A 22810-nucleotide genomic window follows, 5' to 3' on the forward strand; every position below is an offset into this window, starting at 1 on the left:
ACGTCATTGAATGCAAGAAAACAAAAGCAAACTTGAACTATTGGGAATTTATCAAGATAAAAATATGCACAGTGAAGGAAACAATAAACAAAACTAAGGGCAACCTACAGAATGGGAGAGAAGATATTTGCAAGTGATATATCTTATAAAGGGTTGGTGTCCAAAATCTATAAAGAACTTCTCAACACACCAAAAATAAATAACCCAGTTAAGAAATGGGCAGAAGATATGAATAGACATTTCTCCAAAGAAAACATCCAGATGGCTAACAGACACACAAAAAGATGCTCTACGTCATTTGTCATCAGGGAAATACAAATGCAAACCACAATGAGATATCACCTCACACCTGTCAGAATGGCTAAAATTAACAACACAAGAAACACCAGGTGTTGACAAGGATGTGTAGAAAAAAGAGTCCTCTTATACTGTTGGTGGGAATGCAAACTGGCACACTCATTCTGGAGAAAAGTATGGAGGTTCTTCAAGAAAACAAAAATAGAACTACCTTATGACCAAGTGAGTTACACTATTGGGTATTTACCCAGGATACAAAAATACAAATTCAAAGGGGTACATGCACCCCAATGCTATAGCAGCATTATCATCAATAGCCAAACTATGGAGAGAGTCCAGATGTCAATCAACTGATGAATGGATAAAAATGTGGTGTACACACACACACGCACACATACACACATACACACACACACTGGAGTATTACTCATCCATCAAAACAAATGAAATCTTGCCATTTAAATGACGTGGATGGATCTAGAATGTCTTATGCTAAGCAAAATAAGTCAATCAGATAAAGATAAATACCATATGATTTCACTCATACGTGAAATTTAAGAAGCCAAACAGATGACAACATGGAAAGGAAGGGCAGAGGTAGGGGAGAAAAGGAAAGCAAACCACATGAGACTCTTAATGATAGAGGGAAAAAAACTATAGGTTATAAAGGGAGGCAGGTGGCAGTACATGGGTGAGGGTACTAAGGAGAGATTCATGGTGATGAACATTGAATGCTGTATATAGGTGATGAATCACTGAATTCTTCCCCTGAAACCAATATTGCACTGTATGTTAACTAACTAAACTTTAATTTTTTTTAAAAAAGGGAAAAAGTAAAATCTTCTTTTTAATTAAAAAACAAAGAGGAAAGAACTTTAAGAGACATTTCTCCAAAGAACATATATGAATTCCCTATTAAAAAATTAAATGTGAAATGAAAAATAATTTTGCACATCAAAAGCATTCTACATAATATACAAAATATAAAAACACATCACAAGACAGAAAGATAATAGTTACATACACAATACTAAAAGGATCATTTCTTTAGGATGTGATCAATCAAAAAAATATGCATGAAAAAGATCAATGATTGAATAAATAGGTAAAAGCATGAATAGATAATTCACAGAAAAAGAAATATAAATCATACTCAACATGTGAATAGATAAACTCAATAATATGAAAAAGATTGCAATTTAATTGACTTGTTTATGCCATACATACATATTAGGTACGGATAGTTGAGAATGTGGACTGAAGACTCTCACAGACTGTAAGCATCCGTGTAGCTACTGGTACAAACTCTAGATTGGCAGTTTGGTGATAACTAAGAATACTGACATTAGACTATCTGATCATTGTTTCAAATACATATGTCAGCAATTCCACTCCTAGGAACTCATACTTGCACCTATTCATGAGCATGTAATTATCATAAAGTGCTTTGTCATAGAAAAAGGTGAATAATAACGTGAATAGAAATGGATACATTTATTTTATATACATTTATATTTATTTTATAAGGGAATAATATGGAGTACAAGAAAAACTAAGAGATCTCTATGGACTGGTATGCAATATCTTCAAGGCGTTGCAAATGATTTCACTTATATGTGGAAGTAAAAAAGAACAAACAGACAAAACCAGAAAAGGATTCATCCTACAGAGAACAATCTGGGGGTTGGTTGCCAGAGCTGAGGAGGTTGGAGGGATAGGTGAAATGGGTGAAAGAGACAAAAGGTACAAGTTCCAGTTATGTCACAAGAATGAAAAGTACAGCATAGGGAACACAGCGAATATGTTACAGCAACTTTTTATGATAACAGATGGAAGTTACCATATCATGATATCAGCATGTCTTAATGTACACGATTGTTAAGTCGATATGTAGTGTGCCAGAAACTAGGGTAATATTGTATGACAAGTTTTCAACTGAAAAATCAAAAAGAAACAAAACTACCCTAAACTTAAAAGTTTATTTTTTTTTAAATGTTGCATAATAAAAGCAAAATTTAAATACAGAGAAACATTCACATGCATATACTTGAATACAAATGCATGTGCAAAGGTTATTACCTCAGGAATCTTAAGTGACTGCCTCTGGGAAAGAGGACTAGAGACTGCACTGAGAGATGAGTAGGTAGTTTGTTCACATTTTTGTCCCATTATGTAAGGTTTTTTCTTTCCCTATTTATTATTATCCATTACACTTCAATTGTCCTTATAAAAACAAAAGTGTCAAAAAGTATTTTGCATATAAGGAAACAGAAATTTACTGAACTGGACAGTCTATACATCATTAAATATTATAAATAGTAAAATAAAAAAGAATTACCTTAAATGATAAAAAAATCTAACTAAAACTAATACTAAGTAACAGGAAATAACATAAAATTGATTTAAAAATTTAGTGTAATCATATAAAAATTTCCTCATTAATTCATTAGCTATTGTTTACTCCTTTTATATAAAGGAATTATACTTTTCTAAATGACGTGATCCACAAGGTATTATGGACCTTACATTCTACCAGGAAGGGAAACTGTTAAGAAAGCACAATCATCCAGTTCATTCTTAAGAATTAACTTAAAAAAACTTGACACAAAGACAGTCAAAATCATTTTAAGGAATCTTCTGCATTCTTAGAAAATGGGGGCCGATGTCAAGTAATTCTCTTCATGGTAGAAGACGCGCTCATTGACTATTTGATGTGACATTTTTCCTCCAGAGCTGCTTCATGGAATTCTTCATCTCAGAATTCCGCAGAGTGTAGATCAGTGGGTTCAGCATGGGGGTTATGACTGTATAAAACACACTCAATGACTTGTCAATGGGGAAGGTCTTAGCAGGTCTCGCATACATGAAAATACATGGGACAAAGAAGAAGACCACCACAGTGATATGGGAACCACAGGTCTGGAGGGCTTTCCGCCTCCCTTCTGGACTAAGGTTCTTTAGTGAGTGCAAGATGACACCATAAGAGGTGAGCAAGAGCACAAACACAATCATGCAGATCATGCCTCCATTGGCCACCACTAACAGGCCAATGACATATGTGTCAGTACAGGCCAGTTTCAATAAGGGGTACATGTCACAGAAATAATGATCAATGACATTGGGACCACAGAATGGGAGATTATAAATAGTCCTAACTTGAATTACTGAATGCAGAAAACCTCCAACCCAACACACTACCAGCAGCACAACACACACACTTTGCCTCATGACAACCAAATAATGCAAGGGCTTACAGATGGCCACATAGCGGTCATAGGCCATCACCAGCAGAAGGAAGATCTCTGTTCCACCAAAAAGGTGCTCTGTAAATAGCTGGATCATACAGTGTTGAAACAATATGGTATTTTTCCCAAATATCAAATCTGAAATCAATCTGGGGGAAATAGAAGAGGAATAAATGACATCCATAAAAGATAAGTTAGCAAGAAACAAGTACATAGGCGAGCCCAGGGTCTTACTGACAGTTATAGTCACCAAAATGAGGAGGTTGCCTACCACGGTCAAAATATAGAAGAGCAAGAACGTAATAAAAAGGACCTTCTGTTCCTTTCCATCCTGTGTGAGGCCCAAGAGGACAAAGTAGGTTACATTGCTCCTTGGTTCCATCTAGTCTGCATAAGAGCTGACTTCTTTATTAGAAGCAGCTAATCTACAAAATAAGGGGGATACATGCATTATTAGATTATTGATTCATTCGATTAAAAAATGTAGAAGGAGTACCTGTTTGTGTCACATGTGTGACATGTGTCATAGACATTAGGGTTTCAAGTTGAATAAGCTATCGTTTCCTACACTCGGTGATATCATATATAATAATCACTAATATAATTGATGCCATTATAAAAATATTCACACAATGCCAAAGTCCCAGGGTAGGAATATATCTACCAAACAGGAACCAAAAAGACTTACCAGAGGAAGCAATGCTTCAGTTGAGTTAAGGGGAAAGTGGAAGAACAAATGAAGAGGGCAAGGGAATTCCATGGAAAGGTGTACAGTTTATAAAGTCCCAAAAGTGAAATACTTGAGACCCATTTAAGGTAAGTGACATATTCAAAGTGATCAAATCAAATTAGGAATAAAGGTTTTGCCCTCGGTTGTCTGTGTCTTCACTGAGACCTCTCTCTTAGGGTCTTTGGTTGGATATGCCTTCTTTCCCTGACCAATAAATGGGGAAGCATTCACTATTTTGTCTCTCCCTTAATTGTTAAACTTCATATATACATCTCCAACTTCAGAAATCTCTATTGGATATCAATTCAGGACTTAGAACTCTAAATTTTTAATTTTGCACAGTAAGCATAAGTGTTTCCTACATCGTTAAATGGTGCCTTCTTCCACATCATTGCTCAGACAAGAAATAATCAGTGTCCTTCTTGCCTTTCTTGCAGTCATGTTGCATAGTAATACCTTTAATGATATTAATGCTCCTTAAAATATATCACAAATTTCATCATTTCCCTCCCCTCCCTACCTCCTCTGGTCCATTGCACTACTTCCTACCACAACCCTCCCCTTTCCTTCTAGTCTCCATTTTTGTTCTCCTGATATAGCTTTAAAATGATCCTTTTTAAATCTAGCTTAAAAATGATCCTTTCTAAATCTGATTCTGATCTATCACTCTACTGCTCACAATGACTACAGGGGATTCCAGTCACACTCACAACTTAATGAATCACAGTCCATATGACAGCAACAGGTATAATCTCCATTTCATAGTTGAAGAAATTTCACAGTTGAACAAATTAGATTTCAGGACATCTAATTAATTTTCCCAAAGTCAATCATTTTTCAGTGATAAAACTAGAATTGGAATCAGTGCTCACTTCGGCAGCACATATACTAAAAATAGAATTGGAATCAAAGTTTTATTTCTCTCAAAATGATTTCACTTTTACATAATAGAGTCACACAATTGCAAAGGCTGGTTTCCAGTATTTACTGTTAGTCTTACCTTATAAAGTCATGTCCACAATCTGAAGGAACACATCTGACTCATTTCCAGCAACCTGGACTTCTTCTGTCATCTACTTTAACAAGAGAGGACAAAAAGCTGCATTATTACTTGAGGACATATTTCATTTCATTCGACTGTCTATCCATTTTCTCCTGGTTCTTCAGAAGGTTGCTTTTATTTGCACCGTAGATGACTTCCTAGGAATTCCATGGTCCACACAGAAAACAAAAATTTATGATAATATGTCAAGAAGACAAGAAACTGCTATCCTTACATAAGAAAAATAGCAACCAGCCATTTCCCATGGAGATTTTTCTCAAGTAACTTTTCCCCTCTAATTTCTAAATAGAAAAATACCATTCAGTGGCTTAGCCATCCTCATTGTATAGTGTTGGTTTGGTTAGAATAGCTGTCTTGATATTTTAAGAGAGTCCTTGGGCTTTTCCTTAGGTAATGCTTTAAGCCTAACAGAAACTTCCTAAAACATGTGTATTGGTTGTTAAGAGCATCATCTTCCCATACAGGCAAACATCACTGGACAATTTATCTGTTCTAACCACATTCCTCATTAATTCCTACAGTTGGAAAATGTCCAAGACTAATTCTTGCTTAATTAAATTCACTGGGAATTTTCACAAAAAATTTCAAAAATATCTATATAAAGATACTACTAGGCCAAATCACATAATTAATGTCAGAAAGATGTGACAAAAACAAAAAGATAGCTTTAGAACCATTGTAAGATCACTGACAGTCAAGAATGAAATTTCAGGGGCGCCCGGGTGGCTCAGTTGGTTAAGCGTCCCACTTCAGCTCAGGTCATGATCCTGCGGTTCCTGGGTTTGAGCCCTGCATTGGGCTCTGTGCGAATAGCTCAGAGCCTGGAGCCTGCTTCTGATTCTGTGTTTCCTCTCTCTCTGCTCTTCCCCCACTCCTGCTCTGTCATTCTCTCTCAAAATTAAACATTTTAAAAAAATGAAATTTCAGCATAGTCATTTTATTTTAAAGAAGATTAATTTTTCATGTATTTCTCTGCTCCCCAAAGCAAGTTTTTCTTCCCTTTTATTAATAATCAATTTATGTTGCCTTGAAGTATGGTTAGACATTTTATTTTTTGCAGATTTCAACATAATAACTCTTTATTCAATTACAATTTTTTTTTTAATTTGGAGCTCTTACTTACTGCCAGGAACTATGCTGTGAGTGAGAACACAGCAATTCATGAAATAGGGAAAAAAATTATGCAAATACCCCCTTCCTGCCTGGACCTTATATTCTCATGATAGAGGGAGGCAGTATATAAGGAAACAATCTAACAAGCTATATATATACATACAATGGAGTACTACATGACAATGAGAAAGAATGAAATCTGGCCATTTGTAGGAACGTGGATGGACCTCAAGGGTCTCATGCTAAGCGAAATAAGTCAGGCAGAGAAGGACAGATACCATATGTTTGCACTCATAGGTCTAACAGGAGAATGGGAGAAACCTCATGAGGACCAGGGGGAGGGGAAGAGGGAAAGAGAGTTGGGGAGAGAGAGGGATGCAAAACTTGAGAGACTATTGAATGCTGAAAATGAACTGAGGGTTGAAGGGGAAGGGGGAGGGGGAAAAAGGTGATGGTGATGGCAGAGGGCACTTATGGGGAAGAGCACTGGGTGTTGTATGGAAACCAATTTGACAATAAACTATTAAAAATTTTAAAAAGACAGCAAACAGGGTAAGCAGGGAAGAATCTAGTACGGAGAAGGTGACCAAGAAAGGGTTTTCTTCCACAGGATAGAAAGTGGCTCCCAGAAAACTGTTACAGATAGTAAAATTAAGCAATCTGTTCTCACTTGACTAATGGCATGACCTATATGTAGAAAATGCTAAAAGTTGTACAGGAATTTTTATTTTAGGGCCCTTTTGAAAAGGAGTGGAAAATGTGGGCACTCATGTTGTGCCTAATGATAGTGGGAGAGCTTTCAACCTTCACTTTTGAGTGTCATATTAGCTGTGGATCTGTCATATATGAACTTTATTATGTTGAGTTACATTCCTTTTATACCCAGTTTTTTGAGATTTTTTTTTTAATTTCAGGTTAGTTAACATACCGTGTAGTCTTCATTTCAGGAGTAGAACCCAGTGATTCATCTCTCACATAGAACCCCCGGTCTTCATCTAGAAAAGTGCCCTCCTTAGTGCCCGTTACCCATTTTAACCTGTCCCTCTGCCAACACCTACGCTTTAGCAACCCTTTTGTTCTATGTACTTGAGTCTCTTATGGTTTGCTTCCCTAATAAGAGAGTTTGTTAAATTTCATTCTAGTAAAGGATTTTTATCTTACATTTTTGTGTGTTTACTGAGGATCTAATTTATTGTACTACTGGTGAAAGCTATATGAGAATTCTATATTATGTTTGCAAATTCTTGGAAGTTTATATTTATTTATTTTTTATGACACATAAAGTATTTTATTTTACCTTAATTTGTTCCTTCCTCAGTGGACTGTTTTTATTATGTAAAGTCAACTTTCTTATTTTTTAAATTATTATTTATGTATGTATTTATTTAAGTTTTTATTTAAATCTAGTAAACATATAAGGTAATATTAATTTCAAGTATAGAATTTAGTGATTTATTTACATACAACACCCAGTGCTCATCACAAGTGTCCTCTTTACGCACATCACCATTTAGTCCACTCCCCAACCACCTCCCCACCAGCACCACTCAATCTGTTCTCTATAGTTAAGAGTTTCTTACGGTTCGCCTCCCTTAAATTTTTCCCTTCCCATTTGTTCACCTGTTTTGCTTTTTAAATTCCACTTCAGTGAAACCCTATGGTATTGTCTTTCTCTGACTTATTTCACTTAGCATAATACACTCTCTCTCTAACCACATTGTTGCAAATGGGAAGATTTTATTATTTTTATGACTATTATTCCATTATATATACCAATCTTCTTTATCCATTCATCAGTCAATGGATGTTAGGGCTCTTTCCATAATTTGGCTATTGCTGATAATGCTTCTATAAATGTTGGGATGCATGTGCTCATCTGCATCAGTGTTTTTGTATTCTTTGGGTAAATATCTAGCAGTGCAATTCCTGGGTAATAGGGTAGTTCTGCTTTTAATTTTTTGAGAAACTCCATACTGTTTCCCAGAGTGGCTATACCAGTTTGTATTCCCACAAAGAGTATATTTCTGCATCCTCACCATCTGTTGTCTCTTGTGTTGTTAATTTTACCCATTCTGACAGGTGTGAGGTGATATCATGGTTTTGATTTGTTTTTCCCTGATGATGAGTGATGTTGAGCATCTGTTCATGCATCTGTTAGCCATCTGGAAGTCTTAGTCTTCTTTGGAGGAATGTATATTTATGTCTTAGTGCCCATTTCTTAACTGGATTATTTGTTTGGGGAAGGTTGAGATTGATAGTTTCCTTATAGACTTTACATACTAACCCTTTATCAGATGTCTCCTATTCTTTAAGTTGGATTTTAGTTTTGTTGATGGTTTCTTTTGCTGTGCAGAACCTTTTTATCTTGATGAAGTCCCAATAGTTCATCTTGCTTTGGTTTCCCTTGCCAGTAGTAACATGTTTAGTACAAAGACATGGTATGGCCGAGATCAAAGAGGTTACTGCCTGTATTCTCCTCTAGGATTTCGATGGTTTCCTGTCTCACATTTAGGCCTTTCATCCATTTTGAATTTATTTTTGTGCATGGTGTAAGGAAGTTGTCCAATTTCATTCTTCTGCATGCTGTTGTCCAGTTTTCCCAACATTCTGTTGAAGAGAATTTTTCCAATTTCAATTTGCTTTGTTGAAGATGAGTTGACTATATAGTTGTGGGTCCATTTCTGGGTTTCCTATTCTGTTCCATTGATCTACATGTCTGTTTTTGAGCCAGTATCATACTGTCTTGATCACTACAGCTTTGTAATACAGCTTGAAGTCTGAAATTGTGATGCCTCCATCCTTGCTTTTCACTGTCAAGACTGTTTTGACTATTTGGTGTCTTTTACAGTTCCATAGAAATTTTAGGATTGTTTGTACTAGCTTTGGAAAAAATGCTAGTGGTACTTGATAGGGATTGCATTAAATCTGTAGATTGCTTTGGGTAGTATGGATATTTCTAACAATATTTCTTCTTCCAATCCATGAGCATGGAAATGTTTTTCCATTTACTTGTGTCCTCTTCAATTTCTTTCATCAGTATTTTATAATTTTCAGAGTAGAGAACTCTCCCCTCTTTGGTTAGATTTATTCTTAGGCAACACGGTTTTTGGTGCAATTGTAAATGGGGTGGATTCCTTAATTTCTCTCTTTCTAGTGCTTCATTGTTGATAAACAGAAAAGCAACATATTTCTATACATTGATTTTATATCCTGCAAGTTTGCTGAATTTGTGTATCAGTTCTAGCAGTTGTTTGGTGATCTTTCAGGTTTACATAGAGCATCCTGTCTATGGGTATAGTGAAAGCTTGACTTCTTCCTTGCCAAGTTGGATGCCTTTTATTTTTTGTTATCTGATTGCTGAGGCTAGGACTTCCCTTATTCTGTAAAATAACAGTGGTGAGCATGGAAATCCCTTGTTCATGACCTTAGAGGCTCTCAGTTTTTCCCCACTGAGGATGATATGAGCTGTGGGTCTGTTGTATATGGCCTTTATTTTGAGGTATGATCCATCTATCCCTACATTGTTGAGGGTTTTTATCAATAATGAATGTTATATTTTGTCAAATGTTTTTTCTGCATCTATTGGCATAATCATATTGTTCTTATCCTTTCTATTGATTTGCAAACCACACTTGCACCCCAAGGATAAATCCCACTTGATTGTGGTGAATAATTCCTTTTATGTACTGTTGGTTTCTTTTTGCTTGTTGAGAATTTTTGCATCCATGTTCATCAGGGATATTGGCCTATAATTCTTCTTTTTAGTGGGGTCTTTGTCTGGTTTTGGATTCAAGGTAATGCTGGCCTCATAAAATGAGTTGGGAAGTTTTCCTTCCATTTCTCTTTTTTGGAATAGTTTGAGAATAGATATTACCTTCTTTAAACATCTGGTAGAGGACGCCTGGGTGGCTCAGTTGGTTAAGCATCTGACTTCAGCTCAGGTCATGATCTGGGGATTCATGCATTCAAGCCCTGTGTCAGGCTCTATGCTGACAGCTCTGGGCCTGGACTTGCTTCAGATTCTGTGTCTCCCTCTCTCTCTCTCTCACCCCTACTTGCAATTTGTCTCTGTCTTTCAGTAATGACTAAACATTAAAAAAAAATTTAATGTCTGGTAGAATTTTACTGGCAAGCTATCTAGCCCTGGACTTTATTTATTGGGAGATGTTTTTTCATTACTGCTTCCATTTCTTTGCTGGTTGTGAGTTTGTTCAAATTTTCTATTTCTTCAGGATTCAGCTTCAGTAGTTTATATGTTTCTAGGAATTTATCCTTTTCTTCCAGATTGGCCAATTTGTTGGCATATGATTTTTCATAATATTCTTATATAATTGTTTATATTTTCGCAGTGTTGGTTGTGATATCTCCACTTTCATTCATGGTTTTATTTCTGGGGGGTACTTTTTCTTTTGAAAGTCTGGCTAGAGGGTTATCAATTTTGTTAATTCTTTCAAAGAACCAGCTCCTATTGTCATTGATCTATTCTACTGGGTTTTTTGTTGTTGTTGTTTGTTACTATGTCATTTATTTCTGCTCTAATCTTTATTCTTTCCCTACTTCTACTGGCCTTAGGCTTTATTTGCTGTTCCTTTTCTTGCATCTTGAGATAGGCCTGTATTGCTATGTACTTCCCTCTTTTGATAACTTTCACTGCATCCTAACAGTCTTGAACTATCATGTTTTCATTTTCATTTTCTTCCATGTATTTTGCTACTTCTTTAATTTCTTGGTTAACTCATTCATTCTTTAGTAGGATGTCTTGAACTTCCATGTATTTGAGGTCTTTCCAAATTTTGTCTTTTGGTTGACTTCAAGTTTCATTGTGGACTGAAAATATGCATGGTAGGATCTCAGTTTTTTGTACTTGTTGAGGTGTGATTTGTGAACCAGTATGTGATCTACTCTGGAGAATGTCTCATTTGCACTTGAAAAAAAATGTGTATTCTTCTGCTTTAGGATGAAACATCCTAAATATATCTTTTAAGTCCATCTGGTCCAGTGTGTCACTCAAAGACACTGTTTCCTTATTGATTTTTTGCTTAGATAATCTGTCCATTGCTATCAGTGGGGTGTTAAAGTCCCCTACTCTTATTGTTTTATTATCAATGAGTCTCTTTATATATGTTCTTGAGTTTTTTTATATATTTATCTTTTTCCAAGTTGAGGGCATAAATATTTACAATTATTAGTTCTTGTCAGTCCCCTTTATCTTGAAAAACTGCCCTTCTTCATCTCTTGTTACTATCTTTGACTTAAAATCTAGTTTGTCTGATATAAGTAAGGCTGCCCTGGTTTTCTTTTGATGTACATTAGAGTAAAAAATTGTTCTCCATACCCTCACTTTCAATCTGCAGGTGTGGTTAGGTCTAAAATGCACGTTCGTAGGCAGCATGTAGTTGGCTTTTTTTTTTTATCCATTCTGATACCCTATGTTTTTTGATTGGAACATGTAGTCCATTTCCATTAGAGTGATTTTTGATAGATATGAACTTAATGCCATTGTATTACCTGTAATGTTGGTGTTTCTGTAGATTTTCTCTGTTCCTTTCTAGTCATTGTTGTTATTGATCTTTCTCTCCCACTCAAAAGGTCTCCTTATATATTTCTTGCAGGGCTGGTTTCATGGTCACAAACTCTTTTAGTTTTTGTTTGTCTGGGAAACTCTTTCAGTCTCTTTCTATTCTGAATGAGAGCCTTGCTGGATAAAGTATTCTTGGCTGCATGTTTCCCATTTGGCATGTTGAATATATCATGCCACTCACTGCTGTCCTGCCAAATTTCTGTAGAGAGATCTCTGCTAACCTTATTTGTCTTCCCTTGGCAGTTAGGGATTTTTTAGCCTTGCTGCTTTCAGGATTCTTTTCTTATCTTTGTATTTTGCAAATTTTACTACAATAGGTCTTGATATTGGCCTGTTTTTTTTTTTCCTCTTATTGGGAGTTCTCTCTGCCTCCTGTATTTAGATGTCTATTTCCTTCCCCAGATTAGGTATGTTTTCATCGGTAATTTTCTCAAATAAACCTTGTGTATCTTTCTTCTCTCTTCTTTGGAGACTCCTATGATACAAACTTTATTATGATTTATGGAGTCACTGAGTTTTCTAAGTCTACATTGATGATCCAATATTTTTCTTCCCCTTTCTTTTCAGCTTCATTTTCCCCCATAATTCTATCTTCTATATTACTAACTCATTCGTCTGCTTCTTCCATCCCTAGGTCATTCCCTCTAGTTGGTTTTGCATCTCAGTTATAACATTTTATAATATCAGTCCGACTAGTTTTAGGACTTCTGGCTGTGGTAAGGATCTCCCTAATGTCTTCTATGCTTTCCCAGCTAGTAACTTTATGATTGTTGCTTTAAATTCTGGATCAGGCATATATTATTTATATCTGTTTGGATTGGATCCCTGGCCATGACCTCTTCTTGTTCTTTCTTTTAGAATGGAGTCCTCTATCTTGTCATTTTTGTCTATGTCTCTGTCTTCTGTGTGCTAGGAAAGCCTGTTATGGTTTGTGCTCCTTCGAGTAATGGCTATATTAACAATAAGTCATATACTGTCGAGGGCTCAGCACTTCAGCAGGTGTCTCTAGTGTATGCTGTGTGCATTCTGCTGTTGTGTTTTGGCTGCTTCTTTCCCTCAGGTTGGTCCTCTGAAGACTTTCTTCTTGTCTACAGTGGCATATGTTTGGATGTGTCCACCTAGTGGTGACTTTTAACTAGGTGTGTTTTGGTATGCTTGTTAAAAGATGCTAGACTTATTTCCCTTAGAACTGAAGATTTGCAGCACTCTGTGGCCAGTAAACTTGGTGCATGCAAGGGGTTGGTGTTGGTCTTCTCGGGGAAGGGCTTGCTGCTGCTCTCTCAGGCACACTTTCGCTAGTTCAGAAGCACCTGAAGGATACAAGTTTCAGGGCTTGGTGTGAGTAGCCTAGGCCTCTACTGTGGGTACTGTGCTGCTCACTGAAGTCCTTCTGTTCTGAGGGAGGAGGGAGCACACCCCTTGCTGTACAGGAAGCCCTAACAGATGAGCAAATAATCTCTTTTCATTTGCTCCAGGCTTCCCTCAGATGCATGCCTTCACCCTATGTCTGAGCTATCTACCCAGCCAGCTGCGCAGTGCTCCTCTGCAAGAGAATCACACCTTCTGTCCCAGAAGGGCAGTCTCACCAATGTGCAGGAGGTAGGATTTATGGCAAATCTCAGAAAAAAGCTAGCATCTAGGTTAGTCTCCCTCAGCAGGCATCTCAGTCAATGAACAGGGCAGCTCAGTGGTGCCCACTGGCTTTGTCTCTGGAGAGGCAGTGCCATCTCTCCCAAATACACTCTAAGAAGGGGAACTGTTTCTCCCAATGCGACCCAGGGGGTCCTCAGTCCATTATGTGCACTCCTTGGCCTCTGCCTTCTTTACCCACGGGAACACCTATATGCCCACCAGGCTCCACCCCAGTGATGGCACAGACTTCTAAAACTTTGAGCCCCACTGCTTGTGAAAACTTTTGATAAACAGCCCCTCTTGTTTTCCCCAACAATGATTTTGGAGAACTGTTTTTCTTATGCAATGTCTTGCACTTCTCTCTCTCTCTCTCTCTCTCTCTCGCTCTCTCGCTCTCTCTCTCTCTCTCCTCTCTCCTCTCTCCTCTCTCTTTTATCCCTGACCAGGGCTCCCTCCACTCTGCAGCACTGATGATTCTTTTCTACCTCAAAGCACGTCTCCACTCTTCCTACCTTCCACAGCATGGCCTCTTTTGTCCACCCAGTTGTGCAGTTTTTCCTCTCAGTCCTCACATTGATTTCCTAGGTTTTCAGAATGACTTGATATTTGTCTAGCTGTGTTTGAGGGACAAGGCAAGTATAGGGTCCTCCTCCTACTCCACCATGTTAACTCCCCGAAAGGTTTTTCATCATGAAAAGATATTGAATTTCTGGGCTACCAATGAACAAGACAGAGAGGATTAAGAAACCACCGTGACAGGGGCGCCTGGGTGGCTCAGTCGGTTAAGCCTCCGACTTCAGCTCAGGTCAGATCTCACGTTCGTGGGTTCGAGCCCTGCGTCAGGCTCTGTGCTGACAGCCAGCTCAGAGCCTGGAGCCTGTTTCTGATTCTGTGTCTCCTTCTCTCTCTGCCCCTCCCCCTCTCATGCTCTCTCTCTGTATCAAAAATAAATAAAACATTAAAAAAATTAAAAGAAACCACCGTGACAGAGGTGGTTTTCTTACAGCAAAAATGCCAGGCAGCATTTCAGGGGTCATGGATGAAGAACAGACATCTAGAAGAGATAAGTCACATGGACAGAAAATGGAAGCAGTACCCCGGGCATGAGAGATGACTTGTTAAATGTAAAGACCTACTCATGGATAACAGTTCTCAGAACTCGAAAGCTGTAAACTCTTGCTAAATTAATCTTCTCTAATTGAATCTTCTTGAAAATCCTAACTGACTTTTGTTTTGTAACTAAACTATTTTAAACTTATCATAACTTCATTGTAAACTTATTTTAATGTTAAACTTACATTATTTATCTTTTCATGTAAACTTACTATTTTATTTTAAGCTTCATTTTGAAACATAAATATACAAAACGACATAATTCTGAGAGAGAATATTAAGGAGGGACTACTAGTCTCATCATGTATCAAAATGTGTTACATACAAAAGCAATTATATTGCATATTATGTCTCATTGCATGAATAAAGAGACCAACAAAACAGAATTGAGTCTTAAATGGGACCCAAGTTTATTTGGGGCTTTAGAATATGAGACTCAGGATTTCAAGTCAATGGCAAAAAGAAAATTATGCAACTATTTAAAAACCCTGAAATTCACATAAACAGCTAAAAATCCATGCCTCCTTAATGACTATATCAAAATGAATTCCAAAAGGAGCATAAGCCTTAAAGTAAGATATACAACCTCAAAAATGCTTTAAAATTAAATGCTAAAAAGTAGTTGAAGAATATTTTTTGTAATTGAAGTATAAAGATAATGATTACAATATTAAAGGAGACATATTGTATAACTGACTAACAGTGTGGAGAAGAGCAACAATTATAAAAAATACATAAAAGACATTAATAGATGATTCACAGAAAAAGAAATACAAATCATATTAAATAAAGGAAAAGATAGTCAAACTCAATAATACGAGAATGACTGCAATGTAATGTATTCAGGTTGCCTTATGCCATGAATACTTAACAGGGAGTGGTGGTCGAGAATATGGACAGAAGAGCTCAGGGACTGTAAGCAGCAGGGTAACTATTTACTCTCAAGGATGGCAGCTCAGCAATAACTCTGAACATCGACATTTAACTATCTGACCATTGATTCAAGTATGTATACTAACAATGGCTTGCGTAAATTCACCCACATACAATTATTATAAATTCTTTTTCTTGGAAAAAGGTTGGTGATGACACAGAAATGAATACATTGATTTTAGTATATACTTATAAGTAATATGGAGTAACATCTTCAAGATGTTGCATATAATTTCAATCATATGTGGAATTTATTTTGTTTAATTTTTATGTCTTTATTTTATTTTGAGAGAGAGAGAGAGTAGGGGAGGGTCAGAGGGAGAGGGAGACACAGAATTAGAAGCAGGCTCCAGGCTCTGAGCTGTGAGCACAGAGCCCGATGGAGGGCTCAAACCCACAGACCAGGAGATCATGACCAGAGCTGAAGTCAGATGCTTAACCAACTGAGCCACCAAGATGCCCCATATATGTGGGATTTAATCAACAAAACAAACAAAAACAAGCAAACAAACAAAAACAGACTCATAAATACAGAGAACAAACTGGTGGTTGCCAGAGCTGAGGAGGGTGGAGAGGTAGGCAAAACGGGTGAAGGGGATGAAAGGTACAAAGTTACCATAATAGAATACATAACTCACAAGAATGAAAAGTACAGCATAGGGAGTAGAGTCAATGATATTGTAGTCGCACTGTATGGTAAGAGATGGAAGCTACACTTATCACAAGAGCATTTCATAATGTACATTTGTTTTTCGCTGTGTCCCTGCTTCTTTAAGAACAAAGTGCGAGTGATGTCAGGATTAAAAACAAGAGTATCCTTGAACTTCCCCTTCACTCCAGCTAGTTTCCCCCCAAATCCCTGCCCCCGCCTTTATGTTCCCAGACCCTTCCAAGTGAAGAACTTTATCCCAACGCTCTGGCTCTTTCCCTAGCTCTCCCCCCTCCTCTGGCCCCCAATCCTGGGAAGAGCCAGCATCAGTTTGAATGCATGGGACAGCCCAGAGTGGTGACAGACCCAGGGAAAGGCTTCACCTTCAGGGAAAGAGACTGGAGAGTACAGTGTAGCAAAGGGGGGCCCCCATAGCCTGGGGTACCCAAATGGGACCCTGGTGCCAGAGGAAAGGATACGGGTGCCCCTGAGAAAGTGGACCCAGCAGCCCCAGCAGGTTCTCCTTGGGAACAGTCACTGCCTGATCTGCTGCCTTTCTGGCCGTGGTTGCCGAACCACACTGGGACCACATCCTTCTGCGGCCCGAGCTGCTGGGCGGTGTGGCCGATGTGTGCAGGGTGCGTTTACAGCACTGCAGGAACGTGTCCTCGGGGCGGCCTCTCACTCTGTTCTCCATACTTGCTCTCTTGCTCTTTGGGGCGTGCACCGGGTCCCTGCTTTGCGTGGCTCCTGTAGATTCTCTGGCTGTCAGCTTTGTCCACCCACTTCTTCAGCAGGGCCGGGGCTCACACTCATTCTGGAAACGGAGCTGCAGAGTCTAGAAATGGCAGAGGCTCCTTTGCAGCCTGAGTATATCCCAGGGTGATCCTCTTCTGCTTCAGGAGCTTGGCGAATTGTTCCAGGTCTTTCATCCTGGGATTCTTCGGGGTTTTGCTCCAGCTTTTCCTTGTCCGGCATCAGAACTCCAGGTGGGGCAGTGCACTTCTCTGGAAAGGCCCCCTCCGAGTTGGCTCTCCACTGGGGCTCCCTGCTTGCCCTCAGGCTGAGAGGTCTCCAAGCTGCCTTGGCGCCCCAGCCGTACCTCTCCTGAGGTCCACAGTACTCCATCCCCCCACAGCATTCACATGGTGTGGGGCACCAGGGCATCCCCCACACGTCAGCACATGGCCCAACACCCAGCCCAACTCCTGACCCATCAGGAGGGTCTTGGAAGCTCAGGGTCAATCAGCGGGTCTGTGGCCCATTGCCTTCCCAACGCCCCTCCCTACTGCATGGATGCAAGAATGCCAAGTGAAAGCCAGGTGCCCTGCCATGGGGAACTGAGTTGCCCCAAGCCCGGAGGCCTGGAAAAATGAAGGTTCTCCAAGGGATTGCTCAACACCTCTCTCCCTCCCCCATCCCACCCACTGCCATACTGTAATAATTCCTCAATCATGATGTTAAATATGCCTGAAACTAGTGTAATATTGTATGTCAACTATCCTTCTATTAAAAGACTAAAAATCAATAAAACTATTATAAAATTAAAAGTTTATTTATAAAAAGAAGTTCTACAGGACAGTATATATTTACACACACAGAGGAAAAGTCACATATAAATATTTAAATACACATGCATTTGTAAAGATTATTCCCTAATGAGTCTAAAGACACTGCTTCTGGAGAAGAGGATTGGAAACTATTCGAGAGATAAATAGGAAATTTATTCTACACTTTATATCATTTGTAAGATTTTCATTACTACTATTTGCTACCTATTACATTTCAATTTTTCTTATATAAACTAAAAGTCTCAATCAGTATATTTACATAAGGCAACCAAAAATTAATAATGTCTATATAGTATTAATGTTTTAAAAATACAATAAAATAATGAAGTTAACTAATAGAATGTAGCTAAAAATAATACTGTCTTAGAAAAATAAATATTTTTAAAATTTTTTAATTCATTAAACATTAGTGGAGTCATATAAATATTCCCTCACTATTTATTATCTATTATTGATGCTTTGCTAGACAGGCATTACACGTGTCTAAGTGAAGAGATCTACAAGATGTTACGGACCTTACATTCTAGCAACAAGGAAAATTGTTATAGCACAATCATCCAGTTTATTCTTTAATTATAATTAACTTAAGTTCTTTGAAAAAAGGAAAATCAGAATCATTTCAAGACTTCTGCGTTCTTAGAAAAAGGACTCCAATGAAAAATAATTTTCTTCATGGTACATAATATACTTATCTACTAAGAGAGATGACCTTCCTCCTCCAGAGTTGCTTCATAGCACTTGTCATCTCAGAATTCCGCAGAGTGTAGATCAGTGGGTTCAGCATGGGGGTTATGACTGTATAAAACACACTCAATGACTTGTCAATGGGGAAGGTCTTAGCTGGTCTTGCATACATGAAAATACATGGGACAAAGAAGAAGACCACCACAGTGATATGGGAACCACAGGTCTGGAGGGCTTTCCGCCTCCCTTCCGGACTAAGGTTCTTTAGAGAGTGCAGGATGACACCATAAGAGGTGAGCAAGAGCACAAACACAATCGTGCAGATCAGTCCTCCATTGGCCACCACTAGCAGGCCAATGGCATATGTGTCAGTACAGACGAGTTTCAGTAAGGGGTACATGTCACACAAAAAATGATCAATGACATTGGGACCACAGAATGGGAGCCCATAAATCATGCTAACTTGAATTACTGAATGCAGGAAACCCCCAACCCAGGACCCTACCAGCAGCACAGCACACACCCATTGCCTCATGATAACCAAATAATGCAAGGGCTTACAGATGGCCACATAGCGGTCATAGGCCATTGCCAGCAGAAGGAATACTTCTGACCCACCAAAAAAGTGCTCTGTAAATAACTGGGTCATACAAGATTGGAAGGATATGGTGTTTTCCCCAAAGAACAAGTCTGAAATCAATCTAGGGGAAATAGAAGAGGAATAAATGACATCCATAAATGATAAGCTAGCCAGAAAAAAGTACATAGGAGAGTCCAGGGTCTTACTGACACTTATAGTCATGACAATGAGCAAATTGCCTACCATGGTCAAAATATAGAAAAGCAAGAACACAACCATAAGGATGTTCTGTTCCTTTGGATCCTGTGTGAGACCCAAGAGGACAAAGTAAGTGACATTGCTCCTTGGTTCCATCTAGTCTGCATAGGAGCTGACTTCTCATATTAGAAGCAGGTGATCTATAAAACAAGGGGGAAAAATCTTTTAAATGCATTAGAAGATTAATGTTATTCATTCAAACAAATAAAAGAGGGTGGAAATAGTTGTGTCACATGCTTCACAGATGTTATGATTTCCAAGTTGAATAAGCCATGGTTTCCTATACTCACTGATATCATCCATAATAATCACCAAGGTAGTAAGTACTGTTATAAAAATGGTTGCATGGGGGCACCTGGGTGGCTTAGTCAGTTAAGTGTCCAACTTCTGCTCAGATCTTAGCAGTTCATGTGGGTTCAAGCCCCACATTGGGCTCTGTGTTTATGGCTTAGAGCCTGGAGCCTGCTTCAGATTCTGTCTCATTCTCTCTCTGCCCCTTCCCCACTTTCTCTCTCTCTCTCCCTGTCTCTCTCTCATTCCCTCTCTTTCTCAAAAATAAATATACATTTATAAATTTAAAAATAAAAATAGCTGCATAATGCAAAGACCCCAGAGTAGGAATATATCAACCAAACAGGAATCAAAGAAGGCTTCCCAGAGGAAGCAATACTTTAGCTGAGTTTTAAAGAAAAAGTGAAGGACATGAAGAGAGGGCAAGGGAATTCCATTAAAAAGTCCACAGTTTATAACGTCGCAAAAGCAAAATACTTGCGAATGGAAGGTCACTGTCTTGGATTGTCTCTTCCCTCACTGAGACCTCTCTCTCAGGGTCTTTGTTTGGATATGCCTCCTTTCCCTGACCAGTAAATGAGGAAACACTCCAATGTTGTGTCTCTCCCTTAATTTTTAAACTTTATACATGCAACATCTCCAACTTTGGACAGCTTCAATTGGATATTAATTCAGTGCTTATGAAACTAAATTTTTAATTTTCAGCAATAAACATACATGTTCCCCACTTCATTAAATGGCATCACCTTCCAGGTCATGGCTCAGGCAAGAAATATCACGATTCTTTTTCTTGGTCTCATGTCACATATTGATACCTTTCACAAATCTTATGAACTCCTTTAAAACACCTCACATTATGGGCACCTGGGACGCTCAGTCAGTTGAGCATTTGACTCTTGATTTTGGGTCCGGTCATGACATCATGATCATGATACCAAGTCACCAGTTGGGCTCAGCACTGAACATGGAGTCTGATAGCTTCTTTCTCCCTCGCTCTGCCCCTCTCCTCCACTTACACTCTCTCTCTAAAAACAAAATACAAATATATATATATATACACACATATATATATATATACATGTGTATGTGTGTAATATATATCTTATTTGTGACATATATCTCTCTTATTTGTGATATATATCACATATATATATCTTATTTATGACCTATATCTCACACACACACACACACACACACACACACACACACACACATCTATCTTATATCTGATAGTTAGATATATATCACAAATAAAATAATCCTCCCCCTACTTCTAGCCTACTATATTTGCCTCCTACCGGGTCCTTCCGCTTTCATTCTGGCCTCCTTCAATTTCTTCTCCTCACATAGATCAAATGATCCTTTTTACATCTGAATTGATCTATCACTATACTGTTCACAACACCTCCAGTGGATTCTAATCTCACACTCACAACTTAATGAATCACAGTTCATTTTACAGTAACAGGAACTATAATCCCCATTTCCTAAGTGAACAGACTAAGGCTCAGAGCATCTAACTAATTTTCCCAAGGTCACACATTTTTAAGTGATAAAACTAGAATTAGAATCAAAATTTGCTTTCTCTCAAAGTGATCTCACTTTTACATAATAAAGAGAGTCACACAATTGCAAGGCTGGTTTCCACTATTTACTGTTAGTCTTACCTTGTGAAGGCAAGTCTGCAATCTGAAGGAACACCTGGATTTTACCTGTCATACAATTTGACAAGAAAAAGAAAAAGCTGCACTATTACGTGAGGACATATTTTATTTCATTCAACTGTCTATCCATTTTCTCCGTGTGATCTCCTGGTTACTCAGAAAGACGCTTTTATTTGCATTGCAGATTTCTTCCTAGGAATTCCAAGTGCCATACAGAAAAATAAAATCTTATCACATTAGGATAATTTATCAAAAAGACAAGGAATTCCTTGGGGCGCCTGGGTGGCTCACTCAGTTAAGCATCCAACTTCGGCTCAGGTCATGATCTCTTAGTTTGTAGGTTTGAGCCCTGCATAGGGCTCTGTGCTGACAGCTCAGAGGCTGGAACCTACTTCAGATTCTGTGTCTCCCTCTCTCTCTCTCTGACCCTCCCCTGCTCACGCTGTCTCTTTCTCTCAAAAAGAAATAAAAACATTTAAAAAACTAAAAAAAAAAAAAAAAAACCAAGAAATTCCTAACCTTACATAAGAAAAATAGCTACCAGTCATTTCCCAGGCAGATTTTTCTCAAGTAAGTTCTTTCCCTTTAATTTCTAAAAAGAAAAATGCCATTCAATGGCTTAGGTATTCTCATTCTATATTATTGGTTTGATCAGATTAGCTGACTTTATATTTTAAGAGACATCCTTGGGGTCCTCCTTAGGTAATGCTTTGAGACTAACAGAAACCTCCTAAAAAAATGTGTGTTGGTTGTTAAGAGCATATCTTCTTCCTCATACAGGCAAAAATCACTGGACATTTTATCCCTTCTAACCACATTCTTCATTAAGTCCTAGAACTGGGTAATGTCCAAGACTGATTCTTGCTTAATTAAATTCACTGGGAATTTTCACAAAACCTTTCAAAAATACCTACATAAAGATCCTATTAAGCCAAATGAGATAATTAGGATCAGAAAGATGTAAAAATAACAAAAAAAATAGCTTTAGAACCATTGCAAAACTACTGCCAGTCAAGAATCAAATTTCAGCCCAGTCATTTTGTTTTAGGGAAGATTAATTTATCATGTATTTTCCCACCTGCCATAGCAAGTTTTTCTTTTCTTTAATATTCAATTTATTCTACCTTGAACTGTTGGTAGATATTGTAGATATTTATTCACAGATTTAAACATGAAAGCTATCCAGTTTTTTTTTTAATTTGGAGCTCCTATTTACTGCCAGGAACCATGCTGTGAGAGAAGACACAGCAATTAATGAAATGGGATGGAAATTATTCAACAGGTCCTTCCTGCATGGACTTTCTATTCTCATAATAGACTCAGGCAGTATGTAATGGGACAATTTAGGAAACTAATCACAGTCTTCATCAGTGCTAATAAGGCAGCAAAATTCAGGGAGAATTCTA

General features: G+C 38.0%; 2 protein-coding genes and 1 pseudogene across 2 annotated transcripts; all 3 read right to left on the minus strand.

Moving 5' to 3' along the window:
- Positions 1–2994: 2994 nt before the first annotated feature.
- On the minus strand, positions 2995–3924 carry LOC115306998 (olfactory receptor 4A47-like). The gene has a single exon (XM_029957622.1). It carries the CDS (start codon positions 3922–3924, stop codon positions 2995–2997), a length of 930 nt encoding a protein of 309 aa, XP_029813482.1.
- Positions 3925–16682: 12758 nt separating this feature from the next.
- Positions 16683–17812, minus strand: LOC115272457 (annotated as a pseudogene).
- Positions 17813–18615: 803 nt separating this feature from the next.
- LOC115306859 (olfactory receptor 4A47-like) lies at positions 18616–21482 on the minus strand. Its single transcript, XM_029957433.1, has 2 exons — positions 21462–21482; positions 18616–19545 (listed from the first exon to the last, which is right to left on the minus strand). The coding sequence occupies exon 2, from the start codon at positions 19543–19545 to the stop codon at positions 18616–18618; it is 930 nt and encodes a 309-aa protein (XP_029813293.1). The 5' UTR covers positions 21462–21482.
- Positions 21483–22810: the final 1328 nt, after the last annotated feature.

Source organism: Suricata suricatta, chromosome 11 (genome assembly GCF_006229205.1).
Source record: "Suricata suricatta isolate VVHF042 chromosome 11, meerkat_22Aug2017_6uvM2_HiC, whole genome shotgun sequence".
Lineage (NCBI taxonomy): Eukaryota > Metazoa > Chordata > Mammalia > Carnivora > Herpestidae > Suricata > Suricata suricatta.